This window comes from Myripristis murdjan, chromosome 13 (genome assembly GCF_902150065.1).
Source record: "Myripristis murdjan chromosome 13, fMyrMur1.1, whole genome shotgun sequence".
NCBI lineage: Eukaryota > Metazoa > Chordata > Actinopteri > Holocentriformes > Holocentridae > Myripristis > Myripristis murdjan.
In genome coordinates this window covers 10,451,425-10,475,390 of record NC_043992.1, presented here as the reverse complement: position 1 = coordinate 10,475,390, position 23,966 = coordinate 10,451,425, and the positions used below count along the sequence as shown (strand labels likewise).

General features: G+C 42.0%; 1 protein-coding gene across 2 annotated transcripts in view; it reads right to left on the bottom strand.

The window, feature by feature from the left end:
- Window positions 1–259: 259 nt before the first annotated feature.
- Window positions 260–23,966, bottom strand: part of bcas3 (BCAS3 microtubule associated cell migration factor) — a 356,333-nt gene continuing 332,626 nt past the window's right edge. For both annotated transcript variants that reach the window (XM_030066285.1, XM_030066286.1), the window contains one exon: window positions 260–2,972. In XM_030066285.1, coding sequence (XP_029922145.1) covers window positions 2,824–2,972 — 149 coding nt within the window. In that variant the 3' untranslated portion in view covers window positions 260–2,823. The remainder of the gene's footprint in view (window positions 2,973–23,966) is intronic.

Genomic DNA, 23,966 nt, shown 5'->3' with positions numbered 1-23,966 from the left:
CTTTTTATTTTTATTTATTTATTTATTTAACTTTCTCAGACCAAAGAGCCAGAGCCGCTCATAAAAAATCTCTTTAACAATGCTTTACTGCCTGGTAAAAAAATTTAGCACCACCACTGGTACTGAGTACTGACAGTCACCGACTCGAAATTTGAATCGCACTTTAAGGAAAACCACTAAACGGTCAGAATTATTCTTTTTTAAAAAAAAATAAAAAATGAAAGAAAGAAAGAAAGTAAGACAGAGAAAGAGAGAGAGAGAGAGTTGGACAGTTTTATTTCCTCAAGTTTTATTATATTTCAGTTGCATGAATGCAGGGCAAAGAACAACTCTGTATTTTACAAAACAAATATTACAGTCAATAACAAGCATGTGTTCTGAATTAGGGGGAATAAATTCATGCCCTTTTCAGTCCCATCGTCCAGTGACCAAGCAGCGGCAGGCCAAGCTCAGCCAGACATGCAGCAAGTCCGACACTCAAACAGAAAACATTGGATTTAGATAGTATATATATATTTTTTAATAAATCTCGCTTCGATTAACACTGAATCTTCAGCGAGGAAACATTAAGAACCCGTTTTTCTTTTTGTTTTTTTTCCTCCTTTTTGGTGAATAGTGCATTTGATTTTTTTTCACAAAGCCAGACATTCTGCTTCGGTTTGGAAAAGCAAATTCGCAAATTTTGTTTATTAGAGGGATGACCTTTAACCTCAAAGCACAAACCTGCAGCTTTCTGATAATCAGATGGCAAACGTCTAAGCAAGAGAGAGAGAGAGAATTTCCTATGGGAAATATTAGTATACATACATTTAAAGAATATATAGTTTTTTTTTTAAGTTTTAGAGAGATCTACAACTATACATGGAAAGAGAATTTTGGTCGTAATATAAACAATACAGCATGATGGCTGCACGAGGTCGCCACCAAGCCACTATTATCACTCAGGTCAATTAAAATTTACTATGTGGAAAGGCTGAGTAGGGAATATATATCTAAACAATTTCATCTCAATTACACTGGAAACTTCTAAATAACTTCAGCAAAACAGGAACTCATCTATGCCATCTCTTTTTTTGTCACTTGTAAAAAAACAAAAAACAAAAAACTGAAGTTAAAGGCATAAAAGGAGGAGAATCAAAAATAGTTGAAGAGGTGATGAGAGCACATTGAAATGGGATCATACAAACACACAAGGTGGGTGTGTATGTGTGTGTGTGTGTGTGTGTGTGTGTGGGGGGGGGGGGGGGGGGGTAGGGAGGTGCTACACGTCGCTGACTGGAATAAACGCTCCTTCACAGCCTGGTCTCCCTTTTGTATGGCTCATCCGGACAGTAGGCACACCGTAAAACGTCAGTCAGACACAGACGGACATGTCGTGATGGCGAGGTGGAGGGGGGTGGGGGGCTGCCAGCATCAGAGCGGGGAGGAGACAGGATGGTGGCGGGTTTCCCACAATGCCTTTATCAACTGGCTGCCAGCAGGTGATTCCCAACACAACTGCTGCTTTGGGAAACAGGATGATGATAACCAGGGTTAGACCGACATACGAGGCCGATACCGGGCTTTTATTAAAAACCTGATGGGATCCACTCACTTCTGACACGACAGACGTGATGAGTTCTGTCATTTGGAACCGTACCAGTGATCTTGAATGTACATTTTCCCCACAACAAAACATTTATGCCGGCGCATTTAAGATTTCACAACATATAATCAAACCCCCCATTTTCACCTTGTAATGTTTTGCTTCTGTGGCTGACAAAGTCGTCACCATTCATAAACCACAGAACTGATAAATGGCTGTGGGAAGCAAATGTTGCTGCAGGGTCTATTTTTTCCCTGGCGGAGGAGGCAGCGTTTCACTCTGCCTGCAATTTTAAATCATCAAAACCCAACGGTGTTGCTGCTTTTTGGAAAACTAATTTGGACGACTTTATCACAGTGATGGAGTACTGGTGTGAAGAAAGACCAAAGTCTCTCAAAGTTCATTTTCATAAGCAAAGTGATATCGGAATTAAAACAAAAAAAAACAAAAAAAAAAAAACAAAAACAAAAAACATCTGCTTGCTTTGGAAAAAGAGTAGCAGCAACATGTTTATACATTTTGTCGATATTATGTCAACATGCAAAATGACTGGTACGGTCTGTTAACCTGAGCTGATTCTAATGAGCCTTGTTGATTTGTATTAGTATTACTTTTATTATAATCATGGGTTTCAAAAGTGTTACGCCCTATTGATAAGATGGAGCTGCATCTGTACTGCATCTGGTTATTTATTTAGCTGTTCAATAATCTTGTGGAAATATTTTCTTTTTCATGAATGCTTAATGTGTTGCAGAGTTTTCGGTAGTTTCTATGTAGCCTTGACAGGGGTCAGGGTTGTTTTAATGTCCTGTCAAGGTGTAAATGCTGTTTCAGTGGCTTTCCTGCCCTGACAAGAAAGAAACTCTGAGGGGAAAACTATTTTTTAAGATACTGGACATAAAATATCGTCAGCTTCAATTAAAAAATATCAGTAGCAGCTTTTAAAACCTATATCGATCAAACCCTGGTAACTAAATGCTAATGTGTAGCTGTAATGACCTCTGGCCATTGCTCAGCTAGACAGGAACAGCAGCAACACGCCGTACTGAGAAATACCAGCGGCAGACACGGTGCTGGCTCCTGCTCAACACGGCCGTGTGCCAGTGTGACACTGGGAGTTTACATGCTCTTTCTGGATGGATGGTAGGTTGGTAGGTGGGCTGGACGGCCGTGGTGGTTCTTCCTGGTGGAGGGGCGGGGGGGAGTTTGGGGGTCGGGGGTTGGAGGTGGCTGGCTGTCTAGGGGAAGGCAGACGGGAAGAGGCTGAGCGGCTGGCTCTCGTTGGTGGGCAGGGGGGATCGGTAGCCCTCGAAGTTACGGGGGATGCTGCCGCTGGTGGAGCCGGAGCTGTTGCTGAGGGTCTCGATGCTGCCCTCCCTCTGCAGCTCTGGAGGGACGACAGAGACACACAGACACAGAGTGAACAAAGGTTATTAAGAAAAATACGCCACTCATGAAACGATCCAAAAAATGCTGCTTTTGTTAGTGTACATTCAATACATTTCTGCATATTTTCTAAACCACTGCGTTATTGCCTTGAGGGCTTCTGAGCAACTTTATAGCGACTTGAACTGAAATTACAATAAGATATGAAAATGGGTTGGTACTGAAAGGGAGTGAAAATAGCTTTCAGTGCTACGCAAGTGCCAATTTTATTCTATACAAAAACTGGCATAGACCCCAGATGGTTAACTGTTAACTGTATGCCCGTGCCAGACATTTAAAGCAATTTCATTTATTATTTATCCCTGATTTAATCAGGTAGTCACACTGAAAATGAACTCTCCTCATCATGAGACCTTACAATAAAACCAGTAATCACTCATTAGAATAACGGAAATACAATTCTGCCACAAATTCCAGCAACACACATGGATTTAGATCGTAAAAAGCAGATGCAAATGGGAGATATTGCTTTAAAATCATTGCAGTGTAGGAGCATATCTACTTTTGAAGCCCTCTGTAGTCTGCGGTATTGACAAGAATGAATAAATAATCTAAGCAGGATAATAAAAATGACTGCCAAGCTGCTTTGTGAATGAAGTCCATGATGCGTGTCAAACCATGATGAGGATGTAACTAAAACGTGTTGGTCGTTTATTCCTTGTTGAATAAAGAACTTTTACTTTTTCACAAACGTAAAGGGGCTGCTTTTCATATTCAGGACTTCATTCGCAAGGTAGCTCCAAAGCCGCTTTTATTATCTTGTGTTGTTTACCCTCGTTTATAGAGAGCACCTGATTGTTACCATCATTTTTTTCTTTACTTTGGACCTGCTGCAACACTCTCAGTCCAGCGATGTGGTAGCATCACTGCTGGGTTTTAAAGACACTGGGATCGTGAGGTAAAGGGGGTCAGGGGTTGATAAAGATGACACAACTGATTTCCCCTCTCGTTGTTGGACCATGACTTCACCCAGCATCAGGCCAGAGTGGAACCCTGCATCTGCATGTGAGTGTTAAGCAGAGGAAATCCACATCTCCCATGAATCTGTGGGATTAACCAACACCAGCAGTGGACATCAGTCACCCTGGGACACAGCCAAACTGACCCCCTCCTCGTCCCTCACCACCACCACCTCCCAAACACACACACACACACTAGACATGCTATGGATGACATAGAGCATTTCTCTGACATGCCACGCTGCTCGACAGCCCCTCAGCCAACATCCCTCGCAATGGGACGGCCGAGGCGCTCTGATGAGGAACTCTCCATAAGGAACCTATTACTATTATTACATGCTGTAAACCATATCCGTCGATATGCGCACGGAATGGCATGCGCGTAAGTGGCAGCGTAGTATTAAGGCTGTGATGCATGTGGTGTATTTTGACGTCCATCAGGCGTAGAGCTGTCCTAATATAGTGGCTGTATTTTATCTGCTGGTGCTGGCTTGCTGGTTTGCTGACAGTGGTCCATGCCCTGCTCTCACTTTTAGAACAAATGAACAGTGGTGTACGTCCATGACCGAGTATGACTGTCATCGACAAATTGAGAGCAGGATTTGATAATGCATTTCCATGGATAGCTGAGAAACACTCTGTTTGAATGCACATGGTTTCTATGTGCATGCAGGCTTGAATATCATGGGGTTTAGTCATGGACCCTCAAATAGACAGGCGTTATTGCTGCGGACACCCATTTGGTAAGATTTTGTCCGAGGGAGTCCCATGTGATTTTGATTGCTTATTTAATATCAAATTTAGAAATACATTCATTGTACATGAAGAAATAATAGTGGTGAGAGTGAAACCTAACATTACAATAGTCATTCTTATACATCACCCAAGTCTAAAAATTTGGCAAGGTGCTACCTTGCAAACTGACCCACATTTAAATTGCAATAAAGTTTTCACCGGGTCTTTTCGTCAAGTTCTCTTCAGAGTCTTCGTAGTCCTTCTTCAGTTTTATAAATTGTTGATAATTTGGACTCCATACTCCTTGGCAATTTCAAGATACACTTTACTTTTTACTTTTTCCATGGACCAGGTGTACAGTCATTATCTTGGGTTTCAAAGGACAGTTACCGTGCCCCATGGTCTAAATGCTGTTTCAGAGGCTTTTCCAAGGTAACAAGAATACAGTTCTGGAGAAAACATTACAATACTCTTTGCCTGAAATTCAGGAGATGTCCACCTTCAAAGCAATAGTTTTATTTCTTCAGCAGACCAGTGCATGCCCTTTGATCTCTTCATTGTCTCCATCTTTGCCTGTCCAAAATACAGTAACACACACTTTCACTCAGTTGTCATCACGTTTCCCACTTCCGGTCCTAGTATTTTCTTATTCCAGCTGTGAACCAACTTTTCTCAGTTGAAATACTAAGAACACTTCAAAATCAGATTGCGAAGTAGAATAGAACCAGTTCCTAGTTGTTCAAAACAGAGGTTCCCAGACTGTACTTTGAGAGCCACTGGAATAACATACAAAAGAAAAACATACACAACAAAGAAGGAGGATAGTACTGTACGTTCCTAAAGCCTCCCAGGAGACATTTACATGTGGAACAGTTGTGACCTATGTAAATATGTATAGCACCAAAGTGAAAGTTGACCCGACATCAGTAGTTGTGTGAAATCAGGACCTTAATAGCTGCCTGAGATTGGTTCAAAACACTGATTTAATGTAAACACCATGACATAACATCATATTGTGCAAATGTAGTGTTTGTTTGGGTTGACAAACTCTGACAACTGCTTAATGCTTGCCGGAAGACAACAATGACCTTAGGATGACCGGCACAGCTGATTAGTGTTCATTATATAAAACACTGTCTTCAAATGTAAAGTACAGTAGTGACATGAAACCACAACGTGCCTGCTTTACCTCCTGCAGATGTTTACATTCTAATATAGATATCCTGGGTACAGTGGCCATGTGGGAAGCAGGAGCTGCTGACTGTGGTTCAGGCACACTAATACACGCCACAGTGTTATTATCCTGGCTAACATGCAACATGCCACTCTGCTGTGTTACCCTGGCCAGCCGCCTGCCCTCCTATTTAATTCTCCAGCGTTACATGGGGCAGAAATGCTGCACTAATCCCAAGGCGAAGTGACAACTGCTGTTTCACACTGCTCTACAATACAGGCATACATTTTTCAAGCAAAAAAAGTTCCAAAATTCTAAGCATTCAGTGTATGGATGTTTCATTCTCATAGGAAACAGCAATTAGATCAAATGCCCGGTGAGACCCTGGACAACAATATTACTGGTGCTATTACAATTACTATTAGTACTTACAATGCATCATATCCATCACATGAGAGAGTGGAAACTACTGACTGGCTGATCTCCAGTTTTTGATAAAAGCTCAATTATTGGAAAGCTGATACATCAATCTAACTCTAGTATGAGACACTGGCTGTAAAGGTCAAAGCTGCATGCACACTCAAACACCATCTCTAACAATTTGTTTCTGACAGTTTATTGTTCACATACTTGCCCAAATAAACGTAGTTAGACATGCACACACACACACACACACACACACACACATGCATGTACCATGTACTGTGCAGAGGTTATAATTTTTCCCAGCCTGAGGTCTAAGCAGGTTGAGCATTCCCTCTCCTCATCAGCTGTTTACTGCTCTTTAGGCTGACGGTTAAGTCCTAACCTTTATACCAGCGGTTCTCAAAGTGAGGTCGGCTTTTAGGTCAGCAAGGAACTGGTTCCGTTCCAGTTCGAGAGCATGTTCAGAGAATTTCCACTGAAAATAATTTGGTTTGGTAATTTGTTTCCCAGCTGGAACCAAAAAAATAGTCCAACCTGAAGTGGGAACCAGAATGACAACAAGAGTATGCGTGTATTATTCTAAAGGGAAAGATGGAAATGACGGAGAAATTAAAAACCATTCAGTGGTTTGCTGAAGAGACAAAACTACTGCTTTCAATTTGGACATCTCCTTAATTTCAGGAAAAGATGGATGGTAGCACAAGAAAAGGTAAATTATATCTTGCTAAAGAGTTGGCGAAGACTATTTGTTAGAACCCAAGACCAAATAATCAAGAAGTTAAGAAAAAGGAGAACTGAGACTTGAAAAAGACTTAGTGATGCTGGACGGGGTATATGGGGGAGGATTATGAACTCCTAAATGACGCCACTGAGGAGTTGAGCTGAGTCATTGACCAGCAAAACAACAGACGACACCTCCGTCTCAACGGCTCCTTTCAGGACCGGTGAAAATGTAGACCGGTTCACTCGTTAGCACATTGGGTCCAAGAATCCCAAACGGAACCAGATACCAGGGGTATCTGAATGGTTTCCTTGGGGCCCTCAGAAAAAAAGACTAAAAAATAATCTACTGCAATCCAGTGTTTCAGTCTCACAGCTACAGGTATTATCTGCCAATATAGAGTGCAGATAGTTACATAAATTCAGTTCTTACTCAACATCAAGTAAAATCTTTCCATATGGATCCCCAGAGTTAAATCTTATCAAATGGGTGTCTGTGGCACAATGCGTGTCCTGCTGGGGATCCAAGGTGTGAGAATGATTCAAATGCCTGAACAACACTGCCTACCAGCCACAGCCAAAGCTTCTGTCTTACCCTTAGCTTGATTTGATCCAATAGACTCCTTCCAAACATTTTACCTGCTCTCAATCAGTATAATTACAAGCCTTACCTAATGTCTCTGCCATCCCTGTGTCGCTGTAAGCTCATCATATCGCTGTTGCTTCCTACCACACTTTGACCATAATCCCCGACACGTAACCTCCCAGCTAGCCTTTTTGCCAATTGCTTGCCCGTCCGGAGCTGTGGTGTTGCAGTGTTATTGTAGGCGCTGTAAGCTGCTGAACACCCCAGTAAAGCTCTAAAGGCCTTTCTAGTGCTGCCTAATCCACCTCATTGTGCAACGCCTACCAGCCATTCAACAAGTCTTAACCTCTCACGCCCTGAACACAATCCCCCGGCGATCTAATGTTGGGGATCTTTTCCTTTGGGACTGATGTCACTAGGTAAAGTAATATGGATATTTACAAGGTGCTTTTATCCAGAGTCACGTGTAGATAATGCCGTTTTGGAAAGACGCCAGTGTAGCAGTGTGAACTACTGTAGGGTTTGACAGATATGGCCTGACTGATTAAAGCTGCCAAGCGCTATTTCCTAAAATGCAATGTTTTTCAAAATCACATATGCAAGACCAAAAAGTTACAAGCATTCAGTGTTTCTGTCATAATTTTGTTCTTGTCCGAGTGGAAAAGCCTCTGAAACCGTTAGACCATTATAAGACACTGAAACTCTCCAGACTTTTGAAATTATTGTAGGGTTAGCAGCTCCTCCGCCCACTTAGTTATTCAATGAAACCAAAATGCTGAACTGTTTTTAAATTCATTTAATGACTAAAAAAGGTAAAGAAATTAATTAAAATCACCAAGGACCTATTCATGCCTCCTTGACATCTGATGAAAATATCTCACTAGTCACTTAAGGCGAGATTCTTTTCACAGACAACCAATGTCATATTAATCAATTGTACAAAAAGTATGTACTCGTGCAAACTGTATGGTACTCATTATATCACTGGTGTATGACGCCGATGGGCCGATTTTTAACAAAATGAATATTGGCTAAAGGCCAAAGGGACTGAAGCTCTATTCTGGGATGACACCAGCGGCTGGACTTCAAAAGACAATGCAAGCCAGCACAAGATACAGAGTCAACAAAGCTATCGCTAAAAAAGCATTGGATGCCACAGCTGGAGATAAAGCGGGCTGGTTTTCAGTGTTGGGTGGTGGGTTTGAGGGTGTTCGACAACATGGCGAACCTTTTCTTTTTGTTTTTTAACTTAATATGTAATCACACAATCCGGCAGAGATAAAGTAAAAACAGACTATCGCAGCCACCGGCTAATACCTCATCAGCCAGTCCATTGTACAGAGGGAATGGTTAGAAATGGTCTAGTCTGCACCCTGAACTGTGAACGGGCCTTAATCCTCTTACATTCTCTCTCTCACACACACAAACACACACTCATGTTCATATAGTGCATGAACACACACATAAAATCCACTCTCACATGCAAATAGAAAAGCTCTGTAGTTGCTGAAATGGTCAAAATAAAAACTGAAAAACTGCTAGGAAAATGTTAACAACACACAATGTTTTACCTACATCCAAGTCGTCATTGTAAAGTAACCTCAACCCTAAGCTAAACCTAGTCCTACCTCTCATCTAAACGTTAAACTCAAGTCCTAACCATGATCCATCTCCTGGTAGAAGTGAGGCCTGGCAAAGTGTCCTGGTGGTAGATTTTCCACATCTTTTCATTCTTGTGAGGACATTTGGCCCTTATGTGTGTAAAGGACACACACTCAGCCACATGCACACATCCCTCCCTGTGGCCCTGATTGGCAGCCTGTTGGTGGTGTGTGTCATGTGTGTGTTGTGGTGGTGGGACTAGAGTGGTGGGGAGAGAGCGAGGGATCAAAGAGAATACAAAGGAGCTCTTAATCAGAGGGTCTGTGCCAGCCAGGCCCCGGGTAGAGTCCCATCCACTGCCTCCCTCCCTCCCTCCCTCTCTCTCTCTCTGCCTATGTCTCTCTCCCTGTGAGAGGCTGGGATGGGGGCAGTAACCCATAGCGATACTATACTTATCCCGGCTGATTGTTTTTGTGTTTTAACTTTAATCTCACCGTTGGCCCCAGCTGGCTCTGATTAGTGCTCTCACGTCACATTCCAACCCCCAACAGTCTCACAAACAGATACACACACATCTGTACACTCACACTTATTCACATACATACTATGCTTGACCAATATGGGTTTCTGAATGCTGGTACTAGTATTTTGCCAACAGTAGCTGTTTGTGCTACCATTCAATATGCTCCCCCACCAAAAAAAAAAAAAAAAGAAAAAAAAAAAAGACAAGTATTCAATGTTTCCTCCAGAGCTGTTTTCTTATCAGGGTGGAAAAGTCTCTTAAACAACAATTAGACCATGGGACACTGTAACTGTCCTCTGAAACCCAGGATGCACTTGGTGAGTGGATGATGATCTTACTGTCACTTCCTCTTTTCTTTAAATAGATCAACCAGGTGAAACTTCAGATCCCTCTATTGATGGCTGCAACAATCAGCTTAAGCATACTACAACCGCATGGCCGGTCAATCCAATTGACTAAATGTAGGATGAGCATCCGGAGGATGAAGTGAAATGAGCTGGTGTAGAAATCCACCTTGAGTTGACACAATAGTTACAAGAACTAGACACAGCTAACGTCAGCTAACTAATATTAGCAAATGTTTCGTAACTATAATCCTGACCTTTTCCTAGCAAACCTTTCCCTACCTACCTCAACAAGAACCTTTTCCTAACCTGAACCAAGTATTTTTAGAGGCTTGTCCAGGAAAACTGTCCTCTGGGTTGTATTAGAGGGGTAGAAAAACTGTTACACTGTCAATGTTACAGTCTCTAATGGCTCTACAGGCCCAAAGGTTATAGAAAAGAAAATCCACGATGATGGTATTTCAATCCACAGTAGTGAGGCTTGCACCTGTCAAGGCTACTGTATTTACTTAATTGCTTCCTTTTGTTTGGCTTTCACTGGTGGGATGATAATGTCACTGGAGCAATGGGACGGACACACAGTGTGGGAGTAGTAGTATCATGTGGTATAACACTGAAATTATATCATTAGTTTAGGTGCCTTTTGTAAACTATAGTTTCTTTTTTTTCTTTTCTTTCTTTTTTTTTTTTTAAGGGAAATGCCACCCGTCAAGGTGGCTAGTACGAGTGATGGTGTTATATCTCACTGTGGGTGGATGGGTGGGTGCTGATGTGGGTCAGCCCTGATTCTGACCAAAGCCAACACACTGATGCATGGATTGCATGAGTTCAATCATAACGCTGGCCAGATATAGTCACATTTGTATCACGCTGCACATTGTGTGGATTTAAATCTTGCTGTAACATATTTTCCCTTTTCCGAAGAAGATATAATTGACCAGTGACACCTACTGCTAAATCCTTTCTTACTGCCTCCTCTTTAAATTACTCCTGAAGAGGTACATAAAATTAAGTATGCTGAAACAATGGCCAATCTCCTTCCACTTTAGCATGAACCAAAAGGGGTTTCTTTAGGTTGGATGCTAATCAGCAGGCTACCTAAGACTGCACGATTAACACTCTGGTTTCTTAAGGGCTCAAATGGAAATAAAGTCTGCGAATTGTTTGTGGTTATGGGAAGCCTGCAATACAAAACGCATAGCAAAGTAAATCAAAGTTTGTATCATGATTCCTCCCTCCAGAGCACCCGCATGTAGCACTGTGATATTGAGCTATATGGCAATAACATATGCCAAAATAGCATTCAGAATAGGGACTGAAAGATGTATTGCACATAAATGTGTGTCAGCATCACTGTGTGGCCCCGTCTGTATGATTCTTAGAAAGCTGTACCGTCCAACAACTGAACCCACATTAGTGGGAAAGCTCATTAACATCTACTGGAGATCATCCTGATGGACTTAAAAGCCAGGCTTAACACACCCCCTGTGTAAAGGCTGTGGACGCTAACACACACATCACATCAAGTATTGTAGGATGGACAACATGTGCACGGTTCTAATGGTGACACATATTGAAGATTGCTTGCACTTGTGAACATGTTGAAATGACTTTTTAGTATTTTGTTATTGTACAAAGTTAGGTTGGCCAGTGAGACCTCAGCCATAACAGAACCTCACAAAGTGACTCAAGTTAAACTCAAGTTTTTTTTTTAAGTGAGTCACATTCTGCTGAAAGCTGGAACCCACAGATTTGTTGTCAGAGAAAAACTAGACGCAAACAGAAATGGTTATTATTTCATTAGCTCATCAGAGGGAGTGATACAGCTAAACATCAAATGAATGCAATTATTGCTCGGTTTGCAAAGGGGATACTCCAATCACAGCAAAACCAATGTCTTCATCACTGACTGTTAGCTGCTGGCGCCATTGAAGTTGCTTCCCATACTCTTTGGTAGAGAGTGGATAGGACTCGCCAACTACATAGTATCTTTTCATAAACAATTCTACCTCCAGCGACCCACCAAATAATCAGTCTTTTTAACTGACTTTCGATTTCATTCCATGTACTTTTTCCAGACTGGATCAAGCCCTATGAATCATTCACTTACATTTGTTTGCTAATCCTGTGACAATGAATTTGTGATTTGTGGAACTGATGCGGCCTGCATTGATGCTGATGTCCTGAATTCATTGTCATATTGAATGGTGATATTTCATTCCTCAGCCTGGATCTTTCCTGACCAACTGCAGCGGCAAAGAGATGCTTTATACACATTTACACACAGGCTAATACTGTCCAGCTACAAACTAGTGAGCCCAATCAGAGTGCATGACAGCCTGTATGCTTGAACCTTACAGAGAAAACCACAGCCAGTCCCATGAAGCATGATATTCAAAAGGACGTGTGATTAAAGAACAAGTGAAAAAGAAAATAAATGATTCATGGGGCTAATTCAGGCCCTTGAACTGAGACTTTCTCCCCCTCATCTCAAAATGTACACTGTAAGTCCCATACAAAAACCTAACCACAACTATCCCTGCGGCTGCTCATTAGAGTGTGTTATAAGGGGTGCCAACAACAGGCCGGGATACTCCTGACACTCAACGTGGGCCGCTTTGAATTAGGCCTTTAATGAAAACCTAGTGGTAACCCAGACCTTAACTGGCTACTAAGCCAGAGTAGACCAACAGCCGCCTAAAACTGGACACTCCTATGGAACTGATTTTATAGACCTACTGCTGTGCTCAGATATGGGCCAAAACAGAGCAACAAAAGAACCAAAGGAGCAGCAAATATGGAGAAGACTGTTTTATTGACTTTGTAGAGCTAAAAATTGTGGGGATTCTTTGTCTGTAGATGCACCTAAAACTATTTAAACTGTATATTAGATCATGTCGAGAGGAGGCCTGGATGCTCACAATTTATGTAGTGAATAAGCCTTGCTAAGGAGTCTCAAGAGTTTCATAATTCTTAACTACAGTTCTAGTTGTTCTGTTTAAGTATTGACCCAATATTTACCTCCATCGACATGTTTTTGTTCCATTCTGTCATTTTATTTTTTGTGTGTCTGTTTGTTTGTTAGATTATGAAACTTTGTGAGGAGGCTGGTTATGGGCAAAGAAAGAGCTGATTAACTTTTCATACTGATTGGTCAAAAGGGGCCATGGCGGTTGGTGAAGACACTGACAAAAACACATATAACTTCCAAACGGATTCATGTAACATGAAAAAAATTTTGTGGAAAGCCTGGTCATGGGGCAAGGAAGAGCTGATTAACCATTCACGGTGACTGGCCAAAAAGTGTAGTGGTGGGTGTGGCCTATCACAAAAAGGTGCATAATTCTTGCAGCAGAAACACTCCCTAAATAAACTATACACACATAACTGTTTAATTAACTGTTTAAAGATATTCCACAAAAAACAGAATCTTCAATTAAAATTATGAAAACTATGAATTGGCTAAAGTATATTGGTTGATTATGTGATATGGAAATGGCATTTCTTGAGAACTGCATAATACTGGCGGAGGTATGGCTGAGTGCCATCTTTCTAGTTTGTTTGGTATGACAGCTTTATTGATTTAATTTTTTTTTTAAAGATTATTTTTTTTTTGGCATTTCTGCTTTATTTGACAGTCACAGTGGAGATAGAGAGGAAAGGCGGGGGGAGAGAGGAGATGACGTGCAGCAAAGGACCTGAGGTCGGATTCAAACCCCAGTCGCTGCAATCGGGACTAAGCCACCACCGGTGCGCCGACAGCTTTATTGATTACTTACGGTGCTTATTACAGAACTGATTAGCACTACATTGGTTGTCTACAGGAAGACCTTAATCTGAACTAAATCTAATATTTTCATAAATATAAAACAGCAAATGTTAAAGATAGTGAATGTCATCACAAAATCTGTTAAAATAGCTTTGAGCTTTAAAAATCCCATATCAGTTAAACCCTTTTCCTAACATTTTAATTTCCCGTATGAACTCCACTCCTGAGGAAATACAGATACATTTCCACACCGACACCACCACAGAGGCCTATACATTCAAGATGCAAGGTCCCATGAAATCCCATGTGTATGGTTTGGCTGGCAGGTGAGGCAAAAGCAGTGTAGTTTCCTGCGTGCAGTGGCATGGTGGGTATTTGTGGTGACTCTAGGTCTACCCTGTACATATCAAGAAAGGTTTGGAGCATGCAAGGTTTTCCAGAGAGACAACCAAAGGGCAATGCATTCAAATGGTTTTACACGGGTAAGCACTTCCCAAAGAAAACAAAGTAACTATGTAGGACAACAGAGAGGTAGACAGGAACAAGGCAACTGTACAGGCACTCCACCCCCACCAGTGCCCTCTTCCTCCTCTCTGTAGCTCTGTGAAATATCCTAAGCTCATCATGCTCACAGACTCATGCACATGTGGTCTGACGTCCAAGACAAGCTGAGTGTTGGGAGAACCTGGTCTATGGTTTTGGACAGGAGGGCTGGGCTCAGCTGAAAATGGCTGCTGGTTTTAGTATCTGCAGAGGAGACTGACAGACAGCACAGCGTCAGGAGGCTGTCGCTCATCATCACGTCATGTTTGCCACCTGCCCTGGCACCATGCCAAGCTAACGGCCAGATAAAGCTGCTGCTGATCACTGTGTGTCTGTGTGTGTGGTTCATGCTGGCACATACAACCTCAAGCGCATGCCTTTTGTAGAACACATGCATGTGCATGCATGTGTTGTTCCCTCAGCGTGTTAACCAGACATTACGACGGAAAGGGCGTTCACTTGGGTTAAACCGACACATGTTTTTCAAAGCCAGTGCTGATGGACTGAAGCTGCAGACAGATGATAGCTTGTGTCAATCATCAGCATCTTTAAATTTGAACACTTGCCAAAACAGACAAGTACTCAGTGTTTGGCACTAAATTTGTTTCTTGTCAAGGTTAAAAAAAAAAAAAAATATATATATTTATATCTATAGATATATATATGTATATATATATCTATAGATATATCTATAGATATATATATCTATATATATCTATATATATCTATATCTATATAGATATCTATATAGATATATATATGTATATATCTATATAGATATATACATATATATATGTTCAAACAGCGTTTTGGGGCAATAAAACCCACTGAAAGATTTTTTTTTAAAATTTATTAAAAGTACCAAAAGTAGTTTGCGATCACTGATGGCACTAGAGGCAAGCTGATGTTAGATGATAAGAAAAGGATTCAACATAAGTTTTTTATGTAAAAAAAAAAAAAAAAGGAATCTACAAGGAAACATTTGAAATATGTATGTATTTACACAAACTGCATTGTATCCACTATATCAGAGTTAGATGGCAGTGGATGGATAATATTCATTTTTAATGAAAGGCCGGTATCGACACACCAACACATCTGCCTAAACCGAGTCACACTGGAGTTAGAGTGGTGGTTTACGCAGCCTCACTGTGTGATACACAGAGATCAAACACACACACCCAAGTATGTGCACATGCACACACACACACACACACACACACACACACACACACACACACACACACACACACACACACACACACACACACAGACACACACACACAGACAGACACTGGGCTCTCCAGGACTCAGCGCTTTTCTCCCGGAAGAAGTGCTAAACCACAGCAACAGCAAATGAAAGCAAATTCATGTAGGACTACAGAGCTGGTAAGGAGGAGAACAAGGCTCGCCTGGTGCTCCATTAAGCGCAGCATCGACATACTATGGGTACTTGTGTACAGGTTAACCCTGGGAGAGATGAGACACACACAAACACACATACTGACAAACAGTCAGTGGAGCAGTCAGCCAAAGGTCAAAAGGGGAAAAGTTCATCTGTTCTCCATAAAGGGACATAGGCAGGCCATTGAAAGGCTGCTTCAGGACCAAAGGCTGGATACAAAGAGGAGCCTCCATTACCTATGGGCTGCTTTTATATACAGTAGAATAGCTGTCTTTCAGGGGACAAGTTTTCTAGCACTCTTATAGGCTCTGGGCTCAAAAAAGGCCAAGCTTCTTGTTGGGTAGAAAAAGGTAAGCTTTTAACCTATGGTTTAACCTCTGACAAGCATTATTTCCTTTTATCTTCTTTTATACAAAGCACTTGCACTTTCTGTGAACATGTTGGATCAGGGTCAAAAGAGCAGAGGGAAAAAAAGGTTTACATGGATGACAGAAACAATTTACAGTATAGTAAGAGTAGCAAAGGTGAACAACCTGCCAGGATGCCCTGGTGCACAAAAAGCACACAAGAAAGGCTTATATACTGAAAATGACGTAGCAAGTAGAGATACATTAATCAGTCCACAGACAAATCACAAGGGTTCACGATGCTATAATTAGACAAACAGATAAGCAATCACTACCATACCCTAAGGCATAACTTTAGATGGATACCATGTTTTCAATTCCTAACTCCACCAGAGCAAACTGTATTCATCATTTAGTGACCAAAAGCAGATAGTACTGTGAATATTCTTTTCAAATGGCTGTGATCAAGCCTCTTAACCCCTTCCTTTATTCTATTAATCTATTTTTTCTTTTCACTTTTGTCCTGTAAAAAATTCTCCTTGCTCACACTTATTTTTGTTGCTTCATTTTTATTTTAGGGTTAGAGTCATTTTTCGTCAGATTTATTCCGTAACCCTTTTTTTGTCAGGGGATTAGATCAAATAAGATATTTCAAAATAATAGCCCATCCGTGGTTTGATGGGTTTCAAAGAGTTAAAGAAATCCATGGGTTTGCCAGAGTCAAAAACTCTGTGAAGATTCTTCTATTTATCACTGGAGACCATTCTGACTAAATTCTTAAGTAAAAGGTCCTATATTCCATTGTCTGCATTTAAGTTTCAGGGGGCAGGAAAGAAAAACTAAAATTATCTCTCCAGCCTTGCCTTGGCTTTTTATTATCAAGTTAACAGTGACCATGACGTCCCCGACAATTAGCAGAAATTACTGCTTGAAGCTTAGGGACTTTTTGGCCTGTTGGTGGCACTGTGGCGGGTCAAGCAGTTTCATTTTGTGGATAGCAATTTAAAAATGCATCCTAAAGGTTCATCAAATTTTTACCCAGTGTTATCCGAGATAACGGTGGGTGGCTGAGTATGAAGCTGAGGGCCCTTTTGGACCAGTGGTGCTGTGGTCAGTCAGTTGGTATTCAAAATGCTAGCACTGGACCCCACTGTCAAAAACCATTATTTGCCCAAGTTTCATCAGAGACTCGTGAGATGGACAGTCACATGAACGAACAAAGCCCAATCCATAGTCCCTCCCCTGATCTTTGATCTTGGGGCGACAAAGATTAGATACTGGCCAATCAATGTCAACCACCACTGATATGATGGAGGTTGTTTTACTCAACCGCTTTAGGGATGACAGTCAGTTGAACCTGCAATGGAACCTGTCTAGCTATTCTTTATCACTTCAACCAAGGGCGTAGGTTTGATTTGGAAGGTGGTTTGGACCCAAATGTGAAATTACTGAGTATTCTTCAACGACCATGCAGGACATAAAGTCTTTACTATCTGGAGTGTTGTACCTTGTCTGTTTGTTGTGTTTATTCTGTCAGCTTCTTTATCTGCTCTCTCTCCCTCCACTTTCACACATGTAAAAAGTCATTCAGAAATCAGAGTATTGGTTTACACGGCCCAATAACCAGGTTTCTCCAACAGAAATCTAGCTAAGTTAACTGGGTTTCTCTTAATCCCTTTGCCCTCTTATAAAAATAAGCTTTGTTGTTTATATGGCATTTCAGAAATTTGATAACTGCTATTCGTGGTGAATAACCCGAATATTAAAGTGCATGTAAACTCAATGTTTGATGTCTGTATCAAGAACTAGCTCATATAATACACTGTCAAGTGAGAGCATTATCTAGTTTTGTTCTTGCAAACGGGATAAATTCGTTTTCATTTTCAATGAGATAACATTACAGGTCACAGTTCCTCTGCCCTCACCCTGTCTGGCTAAGCTCTTACTCCCTCTCTTTGATACCTGTATTAACAACCACTAAGTGATACATCTGAGCTTTTATCCCTCTGTTAATGCACTCACAATGAAAAGCAATGAGGAAACTAGTTCAAAACAATGTTCAAGCCATGAGGACGTGCTCTTTGAGATCATATATCATACTGCAAATTCTTGCCTGTTGAGTTTTGGTTTCTTTCTCTGCCTGGCCTTGGTCTTCTCTCTGTCTTTTTCTCTGTCTGTCTCTGTCTCTCTCTCTGATATCTGCATTAACAAAAAAGCTGAATGAAAGTGAATGGAATTCCTAATTTGTCATAAAAGTTTTATAAGGGAACTTCTGATTTAAATACATTAGTTAACTCACCAATCCTGTGCTTACTGGCAACTGTTTGCTAACAGATGTAAATCAAGTAAGCCACTTCAGCCTTTAATTTCACTACTTACAGTCACCAGAAAATAAGACCATATGTCCCTCTTTTTTATGTATGTGCACCCGAGAGCATCATTTAATCCAAACCCGTGTTAATTAATATGGAATAAGTGGTAGGGACAATTTTAGGTCATCGAAAAAGTGGTAGGGACACACCCTTACCGTCCCCACCTTAAACTATCTCCATGGCTGCAACAGCCAAGCCACAGTAAGTTGACAGCTGTGTTGAATTTTGGAAATCAAACTACAGAATCTCAGCTTGCACTCCTCCTAAATCTACCGTCTCTAGCCACTTAGATATCAGAACCCTAAAGGAAACTCCAACCGTAAAACACATTAACCCTGTTCAAACACAAATATAACAGTTTCATCTTGCCGTGGTGGTGCTGTTTTGTTGTTTTCCTACAACATAAGCTCCTCTTAGCGTGCCAGAATTCTAACGACATATTTCTGTGGAAGCAGAATCTAAGAGACTATAGGGGGGTGGAGGGGAAGGACAGGCAGGGTGGGAGCTTAGCACACGCCTTTCAGGCCACCGTCGCATTGAAGGATCATGGGAAAAGGTGTTTTGTGGTTTCTGATAAGGAAATTCTGTTCCTTTGCCTTCTTCTTATTAAACAGTTAAATGCTACATTTGTTGTATCTGTTGGATGGTAACTGTAATCAGTGTATAGTGTTATATCTACCAAAGCCTGCAAAGCTATGAGGGTTGAAACTCCCTTAATATCCACCACTTCTCTGTCAATTGCTTCTACCCTTTCAGAGCTTGTGCATCGATCCGTCCTCTTCACCATCTCCTCCTCTTATTCCCTCTCCATCTCATTCTTAGAAAGAGGATTGGTAGCTCTAAACACACATACCCACTCAGAGTATGTCCTGAGCTGGACTGGGTTGGCTGTTAACAGGAAGTTACAGTGTTCTGGCAGGCAGGCCCGGCTCTGTTCAGCTCTGCTGCCTCTCCATTATGTATCCTATCACTTATTCATACCACCATATTTTATTGATATACACACATCCGTATGTAGGTGCATGTTATGAGAAGTTATGCGTGTGTGTATGCATATGCGTGGACGTCAGTGTGACTGAATGTTAGCATAGTGTTTGTGTACGTATGTGTGTTTCACTGTATGCACTTGTGAAAAACACTCTTTATACAGGATCTGGTGAGTGGACCCTAACGGCTACAGGTGTGTGAATACAGGTACCTCAGCAAGAGTGTATATGTTGCCAAAAGGGAGTCTGGATAAATATATTAGTTTGCTGACATTGGTCCCTCATCCAAAATAACACATGCATGCATGAATCTCCTCTTCGTCTCCGATGGTCTAATATTTTTTGGCAAGAAAATAGCCAAATCTAGTCTCGATCCAGCCTTCATGAGCTGCCTTATCCACATTTTTGTCATGTTGTTTTTTTTTAACTACATGGAAATTCCTTAAGTATGGAACTGCTCTCATTCCTGAGGGTATAACTGAAAGGTATCAGTGCGAGATGCATTCTTCTGTTCTCGAGAATTGTTATGGCACTGATAAATTAAAAGACGAATAATTGTCCGGTCTAGAAGTTGCTGTTGTTGCAGCGATGCCTGATGATGCAGTCTGTTAACATACTATGATTGGTTTAATGCTGACCAATGGTCTTGGCCCATAGGCGAGACAAGCACTAATGGTAAAGTATCTCTGATGGCGACACGGAGCTTCAGTCCAAATATATCAACGTTTAAAAGCTCGTATCGTGTGAGTCCAATGTGATTTTTTAGCTGCTGTGCACATTATCAGCTTGTATATGCCTGTTTGTGTGTGTCTGTTTCATAGGTTGATTCCAGATAGTCGCAACTCCAAGCTACAGGACTACCACACGGTGGAAGTCACCGGTATCAGTTTGTATGACAGGTTGGAGAAAACAGCCTGGGTGCAGTTTGAGCGACGGGTCACTTCACAGCGAGGCGAGGACCGTGTTAGAAACCAGAGTTCAGAAGAAGCAGCGGAGTGTTTCGCTGTGTGCCTCCGCCGCTGGTGGTGGTGAAGCAGATTGGGCGAAGTGGATCGCCTGGAGCCATGAGTCCATTTCTGATACTCTGCACAAAGTGAGTTTCCAGCCTCTTGTCTAGACGACCCAAGACATACGCAGGACGGGGGCTTTAAAAAGTGCTTCCCACCACTCTAACCATCTCTCTACCCCCTCGCTCTTTCGCCCTAATTCTCCCTCTCACTCTGCCTCGCTCGCCCTCCTTTTCTGTGAACCCTCACAGCCCTGTGTGCCTCTCCCTTGAGCGAGCTGTTAAGTGCAGTCTCCAAAAAAGTCCACAAAAAGCCCATTTGCAGTCAGCTAGGGCCACACACACACACACACACACACACACACTTGCAGGGACACACTTGTACAGACTGACACTAACACGCATAGACAAATATACACACACTTACATTCTCTCTCCCACACTCGCACCCACATTTCTAGAACACGTACACTAAGACCCTTCATCAGACACACATACATGTACACATACACACTCTCTCCCTCTCTCTCAAACACACACCTCTCACACTCCCCTTTGGGCAAACAAGGCAGAGTGGCAGAGGCGAGGCTGGGATAAATGATACAATGATATCCAGGCCTGACTTGTCAGGGGCAGGGAGGGAGGATGAAGAGCAGGATGAAGAGGAGGAGGAGGGGCAAAGCGGTGGCGGCTCTGAATACAGGAATTATTCTTCCTCGTCTCACACTGTCACCGCGCATTACTCTCAAACTCTCGCCTGGCGACGTAGAGAGAGAGGGCGAGAGAGGTTCAGAGAGAGCAGGGAGCGCTGAAGGGCAGATATAATGACCACACTCTGCTTTCACACTCTCTTTTCTCAGCGCCATACTCTCCGGCCTCAGCCAGCCTCGCGTTCCCTTTTCTATTCTTTCACAGGGTTCCCCGTCTTCTATTTTTTCTCTCCCTTACCTCCATCCATTTCTTCTTTCATTCTTTCACAACTCTGCTGAGTAGCTTTCAGGGAGTGAGTGCACTCATTTGCTCTCTATCTCACTTTCTTCTCTCTCTTTGGTTAAAGCAAAGGGGACAACAAGGCCCTGTGGGCATGTCACAAAATGATTAACTAATAGTTTTTAGTTAGTCAAGTATCCAAATGGTGTGTGTGTGTGTGTGTGTGCCTGTGTGTTGGATCCATTGCATGAGTACTTCACGGCCTGTACATTAGGCTAGCTACTGAGACCACAGTCGTTATTATGTCATGTACAATACACATACAATTGTACATACATGAAAGCTGCAACTGACCCGGTGGCTAAACACTGGCCATGTTTATGCCAATTGAAACGGTATACACTGAAAGACCTCAGCAGAGGGGTCATATTTGAGGAGGCCTGTCTGATTCATCATCTATCCAGTCTGGTCTTTGGACAGACTGAAAGGACTTAGAGTGCGTGACAAATCGGACAGGCATGCTGAAAACCTAAACTGTCCCATTTAAGTAACTTTCGAAAACCAAAAGCAGACAGTCCTCGAATGGCTTTTCCTTGTCTTCCACTGGCTGGCCTTTCCTCACTGATGCCCTGCGAGTTCACGGCTGGAGTGTCTAGCAGCTGCAGACATGTTAGACCTCAACAGGCCAGTGGCCCTGCTAGAGAGCTGCTCCCTGGTTCGTATGGGCTCTGTGGGATTGTGATTGCAAGTGTGTGACACAGAGAGAGGAGTCACTGAATGTGCGTGTGACGAAGAGCATCACCAGGTCCTGACATACAGCGCTGCAAATTAGCACGCAAACAGAACAGCAGCACGAGAAAGTAAATAGCAGCCCATCAGTTTCAATGAAGCCATTATTCCTGGATTCCCTAACTGGAGAATTAATAAACCTGTTGGCTGGCTGCTGTTTGGTCAGGTGGTTAGCAGGTTAACTTGCAGGTGGACCTATGCCACTGAATAATTTACACTTTAAATAGATATGAACTGTTGTCAGTGACTAAAGCTGCACAAGACAAACTTTTTATATCAAAATTCTGTCTTTCCAGCTGAAAAGAGAGTGGGGCCGCAACAGAGTGAAGTGTCTCATCCACCCTAATAGAGACTAGGGCTGGGTACTATGGACAAATTCAAATATCACAATACTTCTGCAGGAATATCTTGATATTGTGACAAACTATAGTGACGACTGTTGATGCTTTCACCAAATATTTGCACAGTTTCATGAATAATCATCACTAATGTGGATATGATGTCCAAGCAGGTAGAGGCAGATAACAAAACAGCTATGGCAGTCTAATATATCCAGAAAATAGCATTTCTTTACTGCAATGCAGACTTTAAAATCAGGAAAAGACAATATTTAGGTCATATCATTGGATCATACTCATATAATACTGATATATTGTCCAGGCCTAAGTGAGATCCTGTCTATTTTCTGCTATTCTATTCACCCAAATAGAATTCTGGTCTCAGTTATACAGACTGGTGGGAAACCCTCTCCAGGCAGGAAGAGACGAATACAAAATTAATGGAGTTTTCCTTTGACTGTTGGAGTCTCCCTCTCCTCCAGAGAGTGTTGCATCGTTCTGGACGCCCACAGGAAGACGGAAAAACATTGATCTGTCCACTGACGGCAAATGGTTTGCTAACGAGAGTCAATGCCATTAGCTATTAGCTGCTAACGTTAGCTAGCCTAGCTACAGCTGGTCACCTTCACCGCCTGTGCTGGGTCTGTTCATCAAATATACCATCGTAAAAACTACACAACGCTAAATTGCATTTGAACATTTCTTCAAATAAAAATCCAGTTAGAGAAAAGCAGTTCTTCACAGTTGACTGTGTTGTCTGCCATTTTTTAGTGGCACTTCAGAGCTTTCGGATCTTCTGTGTAATTCCAACTTGTTCTGATGTAACTGGCGTTTCAGATTTATCCTAGTTCCAATTTCAATGAAAAGCTCCACAAGAACAAAATCCTGGGTCTCCGAAATATCCTAAACAGAAGCGAGCGAGCATTGAGCTGCATTTTGCTAAAAAAAAAAAAAAAAAAAAATTACATTTTTTGTAAGTTCTTTTTCCCCCCATTTCATGGAAAAATATGAAAAAAGACATATGCAGAGGACCAAAAATAAAGCTAACTCACACTGGAAGCTGATTGCCTCCCATTTTGCCTGCAAGGCTTCATGCACATGTACATGCACAATGGTGTACGTGTTTGTGTGTGTGTCAGTGTCACTGTGTGTGTGTCTGTGTGTGTGTGCAGTGCTGCAGCCAGCAGATGGTCTGTACTGATTGATAGCAAAGGAAGGACCTCCAGGCCTGTACACCCCACACCCCACCCCGCCCCTCCCTGTGTGTTGTTGCTCTTACGATGGGTATCAGTGTATTAAAACAAGCCTGAATAGCAAAGAAACCAGTCAGTCGGCAAGATAATAGCCCGGCTTTGTGTGAATGGAGTCAGCAGCCAATTCA